General features: G+C 52.3%; 1 protein-coding gene across 18 annotated transcripts in view; it reads left to right on the forward strand.

Moving 5' to 3' along the window:
• The window catches only part of Ank1 (ankyrin 1), a 180,533-nt gene that overhangs the window by 160,343 nt on the left and 3,019 nt on the right, over positions 1–17,171 (forward strand). For 4 of the 18 annotated variants that reach the window (XM_031339269.1, XM_031339271.1, XM_031339278.1 and 1 more), the window contains 5 exons: positions 2,014–2,551; positions 5,540–5,816; positions 9,448–9,531; positions 10,464–10,529; positions 10,831–10,955. In XM_031339269.1, coding sequence (XP_031195129.1) covers positions 2,014–2,551; positions 5,540–5,816; positions 9,448–9,531; positions 10,464–10,529; positions 10,831–10,929 — 1,064 coding nt within the window. In that variant the 3' untranslated portion in view covers positions 10,930–10,955. Of the gene's footprint in view, positions 1–1,051; positions 1,087–1,365; positions 1,417–2,013; positions 2,552–5,539; positions 5,817–8,078; positions 8,831–9,447; positions 9,532–10,463; positions 10,605–10,830; positions 10,956–17,171 lie in introns of those variants that run through there. The other 14 variants (XM_031339268.1, XM_031339270.1, XM_031339277.1 and 11 more) reach the window with 10 other exon arrangements.

A 17,171-nucleotide genomic window follows, 5' to 3' on the forward strand; every position in this document is an offset into this window, starting at 1 on the left:
AGGAAGAGGAAGAAGAAGAGGAGGAGGAGGAAGAGGGGGAGGAGGAAGAAGAGGGGGAGGAGGAAGAGGAGGAGGAAGGAGAGGAAGAGGAAGAGGAGGAGGAGGAAGAGGAAGAGAAGGAAGAAGAGGAGGAGAAGGAGGAAGAAGAAGAAGAAATTTCAAAGCCAACATGAGCTATATAGCAAGTTGGAAGCCAACGTGGACTATGTTGTAAGGAGAGAAACAGCAGCAACAACAACAAAAGCCAAGTTTAGTGGCCATGCCTGTAACCTCAGCATTCAGAAGGAAAAGGCAAAAAGTTGGCCTCAAGTTTCAGCACAGCTTAATTTATATAGCAAATTTCTGGTCAGCCATGTACATAATGAGACCCTGTATCAAAATAATAATAATAAGTTAGAAGTGAAATTAAAGCAAAAAGAAAGATTCTTCCAGACATGCAAAACCTGAAAGCATTTACCGGGAGACCCGCACTAGTAGCAGTGTTTAAAGAGAGACCCTGCCTCCGTGTGTGCATGTGTGCATGCATCTCCCAACCCATTAGCACAGCGCCTGCCGAAGAATCGGACATTGGTGAATATGTTTTGGCTGAGCACATGGAGGAGTGAAGATTAAGTGGAGACAGTGCTACTAGACACAGAGAGCACGGGAGAGCCAATGCCTAGAGCTGAGAGACACCAGGCTAGCTAGGCCTTAAGGATAAGAATGAAGATCTAGAGTATGAGACTAAAGGCCTGGCTTAGAGACTGTGTGTACTAGGAAGGGGCTGGTGGATTGAGAGGTTTGGACATACGGCTTGGGGGACTAGATAGTGGAAGGCCCCAGAACACTGTAGCCCTACCTTATTGTACACGTGCATCCAAATGCCCCTCACACACACTCACACACTTGCACACACACACACTCACACGAACCCTTTGTTCTCTTGGGTCTTTAACAGTTGTAGGCACATGCCAGGTCCTCAGACACAGTGTGCCAGATAGAAAAGTCTGTCTCTAGATTAGCACCTACTCTCCTGAAAATGAAAGGACCTCGTTTTGATTCCTGGATGCAGGAGGCTTGGAGCACCTCTGAGGGAACACTGACGGACCACCGACCACACAAACTCTCCACGGGCAGGCACGCCTCTCGGTCCACTCGCAGTCACATCTGAACAGCAGGGAGCCAAGGTCAAGGCCGTGTACACACTGTCAAGGACTCCTTTGCAAAGCGTAGAACAGGCGTAGGAGCAGGCTGCCAACCTCAAGCTGTCCTGGGTCCCTGCTGAAGCAGAGCTGGGGGGGTAGCTCAGGGCCTATAGAAGCACTGCGGGCAGGTGTGCTGGAACCCATGGTGCCCTCTGACCTTGCGCCATTTTTGACCCCTTAGAACCCTCACCTGTGCCACTGTAGATCATTCAGAGTTTGTGGAACCAATATGCACCTTGAGGAAAAGTCACTTCATGCCAAACCAGAAGCCTGTTTCCCACTTGACCACCGCACTGAGGTCTGTGGATGTTCAGTGTACCCTGTCAGACCCCTCCAGGGCAGCCTTGTTACTGACCCTGATCCTGGGTGGGCCGCACTTTCCCCACAAGGTACATTCCTAACAGGACTCGAAAGACTGAGCCAAGAGCATCCTTTCCTCCGCCAGCCACGGAGACTGGGGCTTTCATCTGATCGATCAGGACAGATCGGAGCACAAGTCCTTTGGATAAAGCTTCCTTTATCTAGTGCTCTGAGCTGGATAAGAATAAATTTCAATCGTGTTTCTTTGCCCTCCAGCAAAGGAGCCCCCTTCTCTACCCTCACCCCCTTGGCTGCCCCCCATCCAGGTCAGAGCCTTGTTTCTCTTGCCAGGGGGTCCCGGCATTAGCCACAAGGCCTGAGCTTTGGACTTGGAGCTTGGAAAGCCCCTGCCCTGAATGTGCATGCCTCTCTGTGGCCGTGCCTGTGTGTAAGTGTGTGTGGTCCTGCACGTGAGCGCGTGTGACAAGAACCGCTTCTGGAGCATGTTGCCCTCTGTCTGCCCTTGCAGGTTACTCCTCGTTGCAGGACGAGCTGCTGTCCCCTGCCTCCCTGCACTACGCTCTTCCCTCTCCACTGTGTGCAGACCAGTACTGGAACGAAGTGGCCGTCATAGACGCCATCCCCCTGGCGGCCACGGAGCATGACACCATGCTGGAGATGTCTGACATGCAGGTGTGGTCTGCGGGCCTCACACCCTCCCTGGTCACTGCTGAGGACTCCTCTCTGGAGTGCAGCAAGGCCGAGGACTCTGACGCCATACCAGAGTGGAAGTTGGAGGGGGCACACTCAGAGGACACGCAGGGCCCGGAGCTGGGCTCTCAGGACCTGGTGGAGGACGACACAGTGGATTCAGATGCCACAAATGGCCTGGCAGATTTGCTAGGTCAGGAGGAAGGTCAGAGGTCAGAAAAGAAGAGGCAGGAAGTCTCAGGCACAGAGCAGGACACGGAGACTGAAGTGTCTCTTGTTTCAGGCCAGCAGCGAGTTCATGCCAGAATCACAGACTCACCCTCAGTGAGGCAGGTGCTGGACAGAAGCCAGGCCAGGTAAGGATGGTCTGTGGGTCTCTCTTCTGTCTTCCTGGGCTTTGGGGCCAACTATCCTGGCACTGGGCACAGGCGGAAGGTTTGGTTGCTGCTGCATCCTGTATCCTAAATATGAATGCCTCTGAAGCCACCAGCCATCGGAAAGACCAGTTTCCTGCCTGTTGTGGCCAGCAGGAGAAATGCAGAGAGGATTTGGGGCATGGTACTGTGAGTCTAGGAGATGCACTGTTGGATTTGCGGCTATGCCATGATGCTGGGGCTTAGCATGTTAGGGTTCTTGACACCAGAGTCCTGTATCTCTGCAGACACTGACCCCAGCTCTGTGCTGAGTATAGACAAAGGCTCAGGGCTGGTAGAGAGGAGTGCAGACATGAGTTGAATGTCTGTCCCTGCACTGGTGTAGAGACCCTTTGTTTGATCATGTTGTTTAGCTTTATGAGTTCTCTGTAAAGCATAGTGGCTCATGTGGTTGAAGCAGGTAGTACACACCTCAGATTCATCAGAAGCTCAGGTATGGTCAGGCCAGGGACCAGCTCAGCTCTTTTCTTCTTTCCTCTGAAGCCTTCCCCGGCTATTCCTGGAGTCCTCAGAATGGGCCAGTGTGGGAGGAAGTGCTTGCATAAGGAGATGGCAAAGAATCCATGTCACTTCCTAAAATCATTCTTTGATTAGTTGACGATTCAGACAGACGGAGTTGTGAGGGTTACGGTGAGGTGCCTGTGGCATGTGTGGCCACTCACTCAGCAGGCAGCTATTCAGCACTTCCTGACTGCTGGGTGCCTCTCTGCTAGAGCAGTAGGCTCACCGCAGGCAGGATCCAGCCTGGTTGGGTCAGTCCCTGGCTGTATGGTCAGCATCCAATGTGGACAGGCGCAGTTCATTCACTCATTCATTAACCTTACTTTCTGAGCATTTACTATGTGCCAGGCTCCTACAAAAAAAGGCAGCGAAGAAATCAGAGACGTATCTGCCTGCAAGAGTGTTCTAGTGGGGAAACTGACAGGCAACAAGATACTGTAAATATAATCAGCATTGTAGCTGCCCTTTGAAGTCACCCTGGCTTCATACTCATGGTTTCCAAAGTCATGGCTTCAACTATGTACGGCAGCTACACTCAACAAGTACGGGTATTTCCTGCCGCACCTTACACAGTGCAGTATCCCAGCCGTTTGTATAGCATTCCATCCTATTGGAGATGATAAGTCGTCTCCAGTTGATAGAAACTGTGAAAGGGGGTGTGTGGGTTCTGCGTAATGCCGTACCACTTTGCAGAAGAAATTGGAGCTTCCGTGCATTTTGATATCCACGAGGGTCACAGAACTAGTCTCTTGTGGATGTTAAGGGACAACTGTCACTAAAAATGAAATTTTGGTAGCCGGGAAGATGGCTTAATACTTAAGAGCTAGCTGCACAAAGATGAGGCATAGAGATGGACTCCCCAGGACCCACACCCGTCTTGGATGACTGTGTCTCAGAAGGTAGAGACACAGAGATCCCGTAGCCAGCTGCCTAGCTAAACCGGCCATATCAGCAAACCACGTGATAGAAAGAACCTGCCTCAATGAATGAGGAGAGAGAACAAGGGAGGATGGTTCTCACTGTGGATCTCGGGCCTCAAACGTGCGCAAGCACACACACACACATACACACACACACACACACACACACACACACACGTGCATGAGCACCCATACACACGTGTGTCCACACATGCAAACAAATACATGCCCACATGCGTAACACATAAGCATGAGAATGGAAAAAATAGGAATTTTTAAATAAGAAGGTAAATAGAAACTACAGACAGAAAGTTTGCTGGGTAATGACAGGTGATGAGTAGAGAGGCAAGGCAGGGAGTGGGGCGCGAGGCAGGGCTGTCTATGGGAAGGGCAGTGACCAGAATTACAGATGAGGTGACAGAGAAGGCTCTGAGTGGGCGACTGTCCAACAGGACCTCAGAGAACCAAAAGGTGAGCCACAGGTGTAGAGGAACGTGCCCCTCGGGGCATAGGGTAGATTGTGCCTGGCTTCTTACATCAGTGACAATGAGAATGTCATTGCATATGGGGCAGAGCAAAGAGATGAGACCAGGAAGAGAACTGGGCTTGACATGTTAGGCAGTGGGGTCCCCCAAAGCCTGTGGCTGCCTCTGGGTGAGGCAGAGGTGGAGGGCTTTGCCCAGGGGAGAACCTGATGGTGACCAGGAGCATCAGGGATAAATGGGGACCAGGAGACAGCACTGAGAGTAGTTGGGCTCCAGATGTATTTTGAAAGTCTAAGCAGAATGGTTTATTGGCTTATATAGCATGGAGAATAGGAGAGGGCAAAGGGACACGGAGGACCAGGTGTCCCTCACTGATGAGTGACCAGGCACATTCATGCTCTGGAACTTCAGATGGAGCATGGGGAAGCCATGAGACCAGGTAGAATACACGCTGCGGACAGACCATACATGTGGGTTTGAACCCTGGGATGCCCTGAGGGGTGGGAGTCCTGGAAGTTAGGAAGGGCTAACAGGGGCTCCGAGGAGTGCCTGAGAGGAAGGGGATGCTAGGCACAGGGCACTCTGGAGCCTACAGAAGAAGGGAGTGGTGGCTTTGCCAGATGAGGGCTGTCCCGTGGGAGTGAGCTGGAAGGTGGCGAGAAAGATAAAAGTCACAATCTGGAGGATAGGAAATAACGGGCATGGGGAACCCAGCGACTTGGTCATCACTGTGAGCAAAATGCTCTGCGAGTTGGAGAAGGGAGGAAGTCACATAAAGGGAGGGATTCTGGTATCCGTGGCCTATCGTTCTAGAAGTACGAATAGGCACATACACATCTTCACGGGCTTTTCCATCTCCCAGCCCTCGGGGTTAGAGGACACTACCCAGTGTATCCTCGATAAGTCGAGGTCAGTGGGGAAAGGGGGCAACAGAGACTGAGACCGCAAGAGAACAACTGTCCTTTCTCTCTCCCTGGCCACCTATCACCTGTCCTGGACCCCAGAACACTGGACTGGGATAAACAGGGTCCCACAGTGCCATATCCACAAGAAGCCGCACAAAGCTCCTGGCAAGAGGAGGTCACGCAAGGCCCACACTCATTCCAGAGAAGGATCACCACCATCCAAGGGCCGGAGCCCGGCGCACTTCAAGAATATGAGCAGGTGCTGGTGTCTACCATGGAGCATGTGCAGAGGGGGCCACCTGAGACCGGCAGCCCCAAGGCTGACAAGGAACCAAGTCTGTGGGCATCCGAGAGCGCCTTCTCTCAAGAGGTGCAGGTGAGAGCCACTGAGGGGCAACTCGCTTGTTCTTTTATATGTTTGCTCTTTATTTAGTGTGGATATATGCATGGGTGTGTACACATGATGTAGGGGTAGGCATGTGTCCACATATTGTATGTAAAGGTCAGAAGACAACTTTTAGAGTCACCTTTACACGGATCCTGGTGGACTCAAGTCACCAGGCTTGGACACCATACACTGTCAGCTGCTGAGCCATCTCTCCATTCCTCTTGTTCTTGCTAGTTTTAGAAGCTCGGGACTCAGGCCCTGAGCCAGGCATGTTTACTGGTGGCGATGTCACTTTCTACCCTCCAGCTGTCTTGACTTCTTGTTTGGGAGGGAAGGGCGTGTGCCACAGCGATCAGCATCCATTCCTACACTCTACTGCTGATGTTAGAGTGCCACAGGCCTTGCTTGTGCAGTGGGATTTGGGGAAAGTCTGGGTGGCTCAAAGCCACGGCTTTCTTGTCTGGTGCTTCAGTTTTGGTTTTGGAACACTATGCAGCGTAGGAGTGCCTCAGCCTCAAGCGCTGAGATGGCAGATGCACACCATGACTCCTGGCCATCACAGTCTAGGAAGAATCTGGGGTTGAGAGAAGCTGAGTAGTCTCCAGATGATAGAAACTATGGAAGAGGGTGTGTGCGAGCTCTGAGCAATGCCGTACCACTTCGCAGGAGAAAACTGAGCATCCGTACGTTTTGATACCCATGAGGGTCCCAGAACCAGTTCAGTTTCTCTTGGATATTAAGGGATAACTGTCACTAAAAATTGAAATTTTGGTAGCCGGGAAGATGGCTTAATACTTAAGAGCTAGCTGGACAAAGATAAGGCATAGAGATGGACTCCCCAGGACCCACACCCGTCTTGGATGGCTGTACCTCAGAAGGTGGAGACACAGGGATCCCATAGCCAGCTGCCTAGCTAAGCGGGCCATGTCAGCAAACCACGTGATAGAAAGAACCTGCCTCAATGAATGAGGAGAGAGAACAAGGCAGGGTGGTTCTCAAGAACTATAGTGGCCACATAGGACCCACTCTCTCTCCGGTCTGGGTGACCATGCTCCAGCTGCTGTGTTTCGGATCCGTGTCCCCATTGGTGATAGAAAGAGTGAACGGAGGATCCCCCAGCACTCCCCTGGACTTCTGCACTCTGGGTGGCTTCTGGGTTCTGAGGTAGTAGGGCAGCAATAGCTCCCTTCCCTCCAGGATGGCATTCTGGGTCTTCCCCCTCTAACCATCCTATCCCCCTCTCTCCCTCCCTTGATCCCCCCTTTCTGGTTTTGCCTTTGTTGTCTTCCCTTCCACTCTCCAGTCACACAGCTACCCAGTCAGGACCAGTCTCCTTTCATCTGCACAGGCACCCTCATCCTCTCTCCCCACATATCATTTTGAACAGCGCCGGGCACCTTGTGAATATGGATCTCCTGGGTGTCCTTGCTGATGGTGCATCCTTATCCTTCTGTAATGGGTGTGTATAGGATGCACATGACCTGTGTCCCTTACACAGTCAGCTTCCTCAGCCAGCATCAGGGGCCACACCTCACCCTCCCTTGCCCTATCCTTCCTCTCTCTTCTTCGCCTTTGGTTAACTCCAAACACTCTGGTTTTCCAGTGTTCCTGAGACACTGCTCTAAATCACTGCTAGGAATCACACAGAGTTTGATTTGGAAAGCCTATCTGCCAAGTGTGTGCGCTGACACAAGTCTGGCAGCCTGCCATCTTTTAACCACAGACCCTGTCCTCCCAGCTTGTTCCTCCCTACAAGCTGTCCCAATACCTACTTATTCCTGTTTCACCCAAGAATGAAAGCTCCGCCCAAGCACCGTCACGCCCATCACGGTCACTAGGACTGCTGAGTCCCCGGAGAAAAAGCACAGTCGTTCCCTTCACACTGCTTCCTCTGCCCCCATGGGGGAGAGGCTGAGGAGCAGAGCTTATCATGGGAAGAATGCTTCTGACTGAGAGCCTGTGTTTGACCCCTGAATTATACAGGAGGACAGCACAAGGAAGAGGCTGATGGTCACATGACTAACTAGAGCTGGGAGTGTCCAGAGCTCTTGGTTCCGGTCCCACATTCTTGCAGCCAGAGCAAGTGTGCAGGGTCACACAACCGCTTAGAAATGGAGATGCCACTGCCTCGGTGTTGTGGGACCCACCGCCGCGTGGTTGACTGCTCCCCAGCATAGATGTTTGACAGACCCCCAGGGATGATAGATAATGAGCCCTTTGAGGGAAATAGTTTGCTTAGCTCCCATTTACTATTACTTTGTGCTCAGAGAGACACAAAACGTAGCCAGGTTCTTGGGACATCTTGTTTTATGGAGTCCCTGAATGAGAGACTTTCCCTCTGACTCCCATAGACAAGCCTGGTTTCCCTCTCTACGGTGACTTTGACGTGTGCTTCTTGAGCCCTAGCAAGACACAGCACCTGCTGCCTCCACTCATCCCAGTTGGACAGCTCCAGCAGCTGGCTTGAGAGCTAAAATTTCTAAAATTATAGAAGGCTGACGTCCTCTGGGGTGTGAGGAGAGATCCCGGGCCGTTTGGCAGGAAGGACATTTGGGTCACGCCATCCCAGCTGAGAGAGTCGATCGGGGGAGATCGTTTGGTCTCCGGTTTAGAATAAACAGGAGATAAAGAGAAAAGAGGATAAAGACACAATGGAAGGGCTTGCTGGGGACTTCAGGAGTCCAAGAGGAGAATGAGAAACTGGATCATCTCCACAGCAGCTGGGCCCCTGGTGCCCCGGGTCCCTGGAGGGCCAGGCTGCTGAGGACAGGGAGCAGAGGAGGATGTGGACCTTCATCACACAGCTCCTCGTCACGCTGGTGTCGCTAGGCTTCTTCCTGGTCAGCTGTCAGAATGTGATGCACATTGTCAAAGGTTCCCTGTGCTTTGTGCTAAAGCACATCCACCAGGAACTGGACAAAGAGCTGGGGGAGAGCGAGGGTCTGAGTGATGATGAGGAGACCATCTCCACCAGGGTGGTCCGCCGTCGGGTCTTCCTGAAGGTAACGCCAGGCAAGCGGAGGGTAGCGGGCCGGACCTCGGGTGCCAGAGGACAGTCTGAGGGGACTCTGTGGTGGTGCATGTGTGGTGATGCTGAGAGAATACCAACTCAAGTCAGGAGATATGACAAGGATTTAAGGGCAGGAAGGCCTCTTTGGTTACATTCTGTGCTGGGAGCCATAGCCGCATGTGGTACCTGTTCAGAACTGCCTCAGTACCCAGCAGCGGATAGTGGAGGAAGCTCAGCTCTGGAGGTGTGCTCTCATTCTGTGTGGAGAGCCAACTTCAGACCTCAAGACACCCTCCGGGGCTGCGATGTCTGTGGCATTCCCCCCTGACTTCTCTAGGGGGCCTTCAGAAACTTGCACAATCACCCAGTATTGTTGCCACCACAATGATCAAGCACACAAAGCTCTTGTGGGTTCTGGCTCCAGCCTGTCTCAGGGCTCATGACCCAACATGGTGCTGGGAGAGCGTGGGAGCCCTTGTTTGGCCAGGGCTGTTCGCGGACTTGATTGGACACGGCTGCTGCCGCCACTCCCTTGCATTTCCTCGTCTTCTGCTCTTATTAGGAAAATCCCACTTACCAGTCTGGGTCTTTCCCCTCTTCTAATTCCAGGGGGATGAGCTTCAGAATATTCCAGGAGAGCATGTGACAGAGGAACAATTCACAGATGAGCAGGGCAACATTGTCACCAAGAAGGTAAGTACAGAACCTCTGCTCAGAGGAGAAACTGGGGGAGAGTAAAAGCAGAGAGGCAGAGGGGCTCAGCTTAGGGCGGCTTCTTGCTGCTGTGCGAACAGGGTAGGCAGGCTGGGACCCCCACACACACCCCAGGGATTCAGGGTAACTCGAGAGAGCTGAAACCTCCGGGTCCTCCGCAATCGGACACTGAGGGCCGTATAACCTCAAAGCTTAACTCGGGGTAAAGAGTTCCAGCTGCCCTATTCCAGAGGGGCCAGCTCCCATGAAACACATAGGCCTAGTCCTGTGAAGCCTGGCCCTGAGTGAGCTGATAGGGAGCAGGGAACTGTCCTGGGGAGCTCCCCTAACAGAAGGACTGTAGGAACTCATTAAACTGGCCGCATACCTCGACATGATGAGCTTGCGTTGCCTGGCAGACATTGCCCCATAAGGTAATGGGAAAGAGCAGGACATGGTGTGTGTGTGTGTGTGTGTGTGTGTGTGTGTGTGTGTCACTAGGGCCGCCGCTGTTCACATAGGGAATGGCGGCCCATCTGTCCTTGCCCCTCTCTAAGGGCCTAAGCCATGGTTTATGTTCATCTCCCATTATGGATAAATGAACACAGAGACACATATAGGTAAAAAAGGTTGTCTCTGTCACTGGTTAGGCACTGCAGAGGCACGAAAGTCAGGGCAAGCTTCCATCCATTCCAAGGAACACAATGGGATAGCGGAGGCCGAGGCAGAGTTGAGGCCGAGGCAGGGTTGACAGAGCCTGCCAGCCATGCTCCCCAACTCAAGCTCCACCGACATTCCCCATAGATGACAGCAGAGAAAGGCCTCTTCTTGGCTCCAAGGGACAGGGGGCCATGGCCCCTCCTCCTGATGCCTCTGCTCAAACGCTGTCCTGACCGTTTGACCAGCCCTCCTTCTCTTCCTCTCTTTTCCAGATCATTCGCAAAGTCGTTCGGCAGGTGGACTCGTCTGGCGCCATCGACACCCAGCAGCAGGAGGAGGTGATTGTTGTGGGACCCCTGGCAGACCCTGGGGATCTGGAAGCGGACATTGAGTCCTTTATGAAGCTCACTAAGGTACAGAGGCGCTGCAGCCCGCCCTCCTCCCTGAGGCCGCAGCAGGTTCACCTCCGCCTCACCTCGCCTCTACTCGGGGTCGCAATGCTACCCCTGGCTACCTTTCTGGCGGATGGACCGGTGTTCTCACCTCCTCCTTGCTGTCCTGTCCCTTTTCACCTCCTTGCCTGTGCTTGCTCATCTGCCTATGTGATTTCCTACTTTCTGTCTCTGATGCTGTCTCCAGGTGGAGCTAAGAGGGAGTGGACTCCAGCCGGACCTGATAGAGGGCAGGAAGGGGGCTCAAATAGTGAAGCGGGCCAGCCTGAAAAGGGGCAAACAGTGACCTCTCTTCAAGTAGCCCCGTGGGAGGTAACAGTGGCCTTCTCGTCCTTGCTGCATGGTCCTTGATAAGGTAGCTGCTTGCTGCTCCCCAGCCACCCCATCCTTGCACTCGGTCAGTTCAGAGCTACAACCAGGTTCTCAGATTCCCGCTCCTCACACTAGCCACTCTCCACCCCTCAGCTTCCTTTCACAGGCGGGTGCCTCTCCTTTGACACCAGTCTGCTGGAGGGTACACAAAATCAGGGGCTCGGTTTCATTTGGCTTGTTTATATTTTCCTTTGTCTTTTTTGGCTGGGTTAGCCGGTGGAGCCAGAGCCTCATGGGTATGCATTCTGCCTCTGAACCATACCTCCAGTCCCTATGCAATTTAGTTATAAACATGGTCTCTCTCTATAACCCTTGCTGTCCTGAAACTTGCTATATAGTCCAGGCTAGCCTCGAACCCACATAGATCCATCTGCCTCTGTGCTGGAATTAAAGGCATGCACCGCCATGCCTGGCTGTCCCAGTATAATGTTAAAATAGTGCTTTGAAGTGTGAAAAGTACTCTGCAGATCTTGGTATTCCCTGTTAGAAACCCAGCACTGGACTCCGAGGTTGGTGGCCGGAATGCCTCAGAACGTAGCAGAGACTGTTGAGCCTGTGATGTCTCACCACGCATGATCAGAAAGCACGCTAGGACTAAACCTTAAGGCTCACTGGAGTCCTAACCTGCCATGGCTTTAATTCTCTTACTGTTCTGAGAACAAGGCTGCCCGCCTGATGTCTGAGAAGGAGCTAAGTTAGCAGATCCGAGGCACACGAACTATCTTCTCTGAGAGCCAAGAGGGTCTCCGTGGCTGAGGACTGTTCTAATGTGTGACAGGTGTGCGTCAGGGCAGTGGGCCAGGCTATGCAGTGAAGCTCTCCAGCAGGCTGCAGTGCCCGAGAGCCTCCGCAGCCAGCTCTGATCTTGCCCTCCCTGAGGGGTCCTGTACTGAGCTGCCCCGAGGCCCTTCACTGCTCAGCTCGGGGCAGCTCAGTACAAGATGCATCGGGGTGGGAGACAGCGGGGAACAAGCGAGCTTCGCAGCCTCTGCCCCATGCACAGCACTAACTGGGTTATGGCCCCCCACCCCCGAACCCTCAGGGCCCAGCTCCAGAGCCCAGCAGCAGGCAGTCACTGGTTTTCTGTGTTCTGCAAAAAGCAGGGCCTGCACAGCCTCCTAGGCCAGCAGAAGTGCTGAGTTGATGCTTCTCAACATATCTCAGCACTTGGACAATATGAGGGTTGGCAGAGCTGATAGGAGAGTAAAATTAGCCCTGACTGCTCAGCAGCTCTAAGGAGGTCACAGAGTTAACCCCAGCACTGCCGGGAGGGTCCTGCCTGGCTGCAGATTTAAAGGCCAACATTAGCTCTCGATCCTGGCCTGGAAATGACTCAAAGGTTCGAGTAATTTTTAAAGGAGGGAGGAAGGGAGCGAAGGAGGGAGGGTAGATGTCTTCTTCGGCCCCGGCTTTCCTGGGGTGGCAACTGGACTTGCACTTGTGTTCGTTGGCTGAGACTACCAAGTCCTCAACAGGAGGCAGCAGGAAGGCAGCTGAAGGGCAGGGCAGAAGGAAGGAGAAGGGTTCATTGACTTGCTGTAGCTGGCATGCCCCTCACCCCAACACACACACACACTCCACACCACACATACACACCACACACACATATACACCACACACACATATACACCACATACATATCACATAAACACAAACACACAGACACATCATACCACACACACACCATACCCCACCACACACCACTCATACACACATGTCACACAGAGACACACACCACATAAGCATAAACACACAGACACACCACCACACCATACATACACACATACACACCACACACAGACACACAGACCACACATACACACACATACACACACACCACACACATATACATAACACACATACACACCACACACACATACATACACATACACAAACACACCACACACAGACACACACACCACACATACACACACATACACACACACCACACACATACCACACACATATACATAACACACATACACACCACACACACATACATACACATACACAAACACACCACACACAGACACACACACCACACATACATACCACACATACATACATACACATACACAAACACACCACACACACATACATACACACCACACCACACACACCACATATGCACCACATCACACACATACACACATACCACACCACACACACACACATACACACCACACATACACCACACACACACCTCACACACACACATACACACCACACATACACCACACACACACCTCACACACACACATACACACCACACATACACATACACACACAGCACACATACACACACACCACATAAACATACACACACACAGACACACCACACCATACATACATACACACACTCATACACACATTCTCACACATACACCACACACACACTCACACACCACACATATACACACACCACATAAACATAAACACACAGACACAGCACACATACACACACTCACACTCACATACACACACACACACATACTCTCACACACACCACACACATACACCAGACACCTCCACACATACCCCCCCACACACACACACACTACAGAGAAACAGACAGACAGACAGAGAGAGGAAGAGGGGAAAGGAGAGGGAGAGGGAGAAAGGAAGGGAGGGAGATATTTGCCACCAGACCTCATGAGCTTAGGAGTGAGGAATTCTGAGCAGCCTGGTTTGGACAGTACTGAGCGCTCTGCCAACCACAGGCAGAGGGCGGGTGACTGGGGCAGTGATGCAGAAGAGCATACAGTGGCAGGGTCCTGCCCAGGTCTGACCAGGCTGTAGAGCAGCAAGAGCGCCCCATCCTCAGTGAGAAGTTACAAAGGGGCTTCAGGCTCCGTTCCCACCACAACTGCCTCCCGCCCCCACCCTACAGTCAGGGTGGCTGATTCTTGTCATTCTTCTTCCCATTTGCCTACTCCCTAAACTTGAAATCCAAAAGGAGCACCCGGTGCTTCTGTGCTCAGTCATTCCCAGACACACAGACAAGGGTGAGCACGGAGTGACTGGCATGCACCGTCCTCAGATCCACTCAGAGCCACCTTGTCCTAGTTCTCATGCTGCCCTTTGTTTTTAACCTATTTAATGACACAGTGCATTGCCGTGTTCTTTGGTGGTTGCTTCACTGTTTGCGTTGACGTTCTGTCTATCCAGGGAAGATGAGTTCTAAGACTTCCTGAGGGCTCTGGTGTTGGTGGCAATGGGGTGAGCATGAGTGAGGCTCTGGTGTGAGCATGAGTGAGCATGAGTGACTGAGCCCTATACATGCGATGTGCCGCCCTCCATCAGAAATACACACGCAGCATGCGGATGGAGTCGCTGGCTGAGGGAAGCATGACCTTGCATTTCCCCTGGGAGCAGTGACTCAGTATTTGATAATCCCATGCTTATACTTTATAGACCACAACTGCTATGAATAAGGAGATGCATCTTGTTTGTTTCCAAGTGTAAAAAATGAGCCTTGGAGTCCAGATTCAAGACTTGACTCCCCTGGTTTCCAAACTGTATGACTTTAAGTCACTCAACTATCTCCAGCTTCATACTCCTCAAGAACAGCTGAAAACAGTCTCTCCTGGATATGAGTCACTTATCAATTAAAAATGTGTGCAGGACAGGGTATGGCTCAGTGGTGGGGCACATGATCAGCCTGCCTGAAACCCCAGGTTCCAGCCACAGCATGGGTGTGGCAGGGGAGCGGGGCACAAATAGGAACTGTGAGAGGTGTTGTGTCTCGAGGAGTAAATAGAGGTATATGCACTCGGGCATTCCACCAATGGTAGGTTTTGTTTGTAGTGTGACTCGGGGCAAGTCAATTGACCTTCCTAAGACTCCACGATTCCATCCACACACAGCAATAATGTCAGCACTTTCCTTGTAGAGCTGCTGTGTAGTGACAGATGCCCTTATTCTTTAGGAAGGGCTTTTACAGAGTGAGGATCAACCGTGCTCTTCCTCAGAGTGTAATCCATATCCCATTAAGTCATCTGGGGTATTAAGATGCAGACTCCCGGAGCCTGAGCATTGTTCAGGAGTAGAAGCTTGCGAGCCTGCGAGAGACTGAGTTCTCCGCTGCGGTCCTGCTCAACTACAATTCAGGATCTCAGTATCCTTCCCTATGCTGTCCCTATGATTATAAGCATCTTGAAAGTCCAGCTGTGGTGCCTGATTTTGACCCTTCTCAAACTTCTCTAAAGTCATACAAGCATAGGTAATAAGTATCTTATCTAAAAGCAGGCTACAATGGAGGGTGGTCAGCTTCTGCTTAGAGGAGGAGCCCCACCGGCGGGACTCTACACTCCGCTGGGCGAGGCATTGCTGAGCCTTCTTCTGATCCTGCAAGCTTTCCCCACCCCCTGCAATGGAAAGGCCCAAGGAGTGAAGAAGACAGAACATTGTTGTCTTCTGTCTGAGCAGTCAAGGCTCATTGGCGCGGCAGCCCCAGCGGGTCTTGTACCAGTATGCAGCAGCGAGCAGCTAAGGGCACTGGAGCACCGGCCATGGTGCAGCCCCGGGAGTGCCAGGAGCCTGGGAAGAGTACTAGTTCTTGATACCCTCTGCATGGGCGTGCCTGTTCCCTCGGAACTCTCCAAGGAGCTGAGGAGGGGAAAGGCCAGAGCCCGTCTGTGTTCCTTCTAGGACATACTTTCCACTCAGACAGCGTGGCTTAAAGACATCCATCAGTTCTGATCAGCTGGACCTGTGTCTGTTCCACTTAGATCTCAGTTTGCCACCCACCCCTGCCCCCCAAAAAAGGATGGATGCCTACTCTGGACTGATCTCTGAGGCTTGAGCCCGCTCCTCCCTTAGGACCTGGCAGTAGAGCAGGTGGAATGGGAACTCAGCCTGTGTGTCTAGAACCTAGGCTCTCCTGTTGTGTCTCTGAGGAATGCTTAGCTCCAGGATAGACACTGTAAGGAATTCAGAGAAGGGGCCCCCACTCTCCAGTGCTCATAATCCAGCCAGAGCAATGCAAAGCTGGTTAGAAGAAAAAAAAAAAAACAAGTTAGGTGCAGCACTTTCCAAGAGCGAGATACTCACAAGCCCACCGTGTTCCCTGCTCCCTTGATGTCCCCTGACCCTTCTGTGATTCCTGACCCCTTGGTCCTCCACGGACCTGTCATCAGGACATGCGCACATCACAGTGATGGGTCCTGCTGCGGCCCCATCTCACAGCAGAGGAAACCAAGCTGAAGAGCAGCGGAGTAAGTTGACCAAAACTAGGCAGTCAGTAATGACAGAAACAGGGTTCAAACCTGAACAGTCTGGCTTCAGAATTCCTGCTCTTGACTCTTGGCTCTCTCTACAGTGTCTCTTAGCCAGTGGGTAGTAGTGGGAAGGGACAGCCTGAAGTGCTGGAGGGCAAGTTTGAGGCAGGAACAGAAGCTGAGGAGAGAGGATGACAGCGTTGGCGTGGGGAGGGGGCATATGAGCACACAGCCTAGCAATGGGATGAGAGGAGAAGGTAGCCCAGGAGGGGCGGAATCTCACATCTCAAATGGCAGCTCTCTTCTGTCCAGCAAGAAGGCCTGGCTTTTAGTATGACAGCTGCAGGCAAGACGTTTGGCACTCCCTCCCCCCTCCCCCCAGGAAACATGGAGATGAGTCATGTTGGTTGTGCCCAATATACCCACAGCTCTGTCACCTGTAGAGCCTAGGACAGCTCTATGCCTGGGAACAGCTCTGTCTCAGAATGACTTCCAACCTTTACACCACTTCTCAGAACACCATCAGCTCTCTTCAGCTCAGTGGCACTTCCCAGCCAGGCATGGTAGATCACACCTGTCACCCCATCACTCAGGATGCTGAGACTGGAGGATGGCCATGAAGTCAAAGCCAATCTGTGATGGACAATGAGTTCTGGGCCAGACTGGGTTAAAGATGAGTCCCTGTCTCAAAACAAAACAAAACACCCAAAAAATAAAGAAATGCCCTTTTCTTCTCCACCAGCTCCTAGGTGCCCTATTGACAGGATCATTAGTGTTTGCTGGGAGATATGAAGTTATTTGTGTGTGATGGAGTTTACCTGAAGTCCCAGCACCTGGGATGCAGTCAGGAGACTGGAAGTTTCAGACCAGCCTGAGCTGCATAACAAGACTCTCCCTCCCTCCCTCTCCCTCTCCCTCTCCCTCTCCCTCTCCCCCT

The sequence above is a fragment of the Mastomys coucha genome, unplaced genomic scaffold (assembly GCF_008632895.1).
Source record: "Mastomys coucha isolate ucsf_1 unplaced genomic scaffold, UCSF_Mcou_1 pScaffold22, whole genome shotgun sequence".
NCBI classification, from domain to species: Eukaryota; Metazoa; Chordata; class Mammalia; order Rodentia; family Muridae; genus Mastomys; species Mastomys coucha.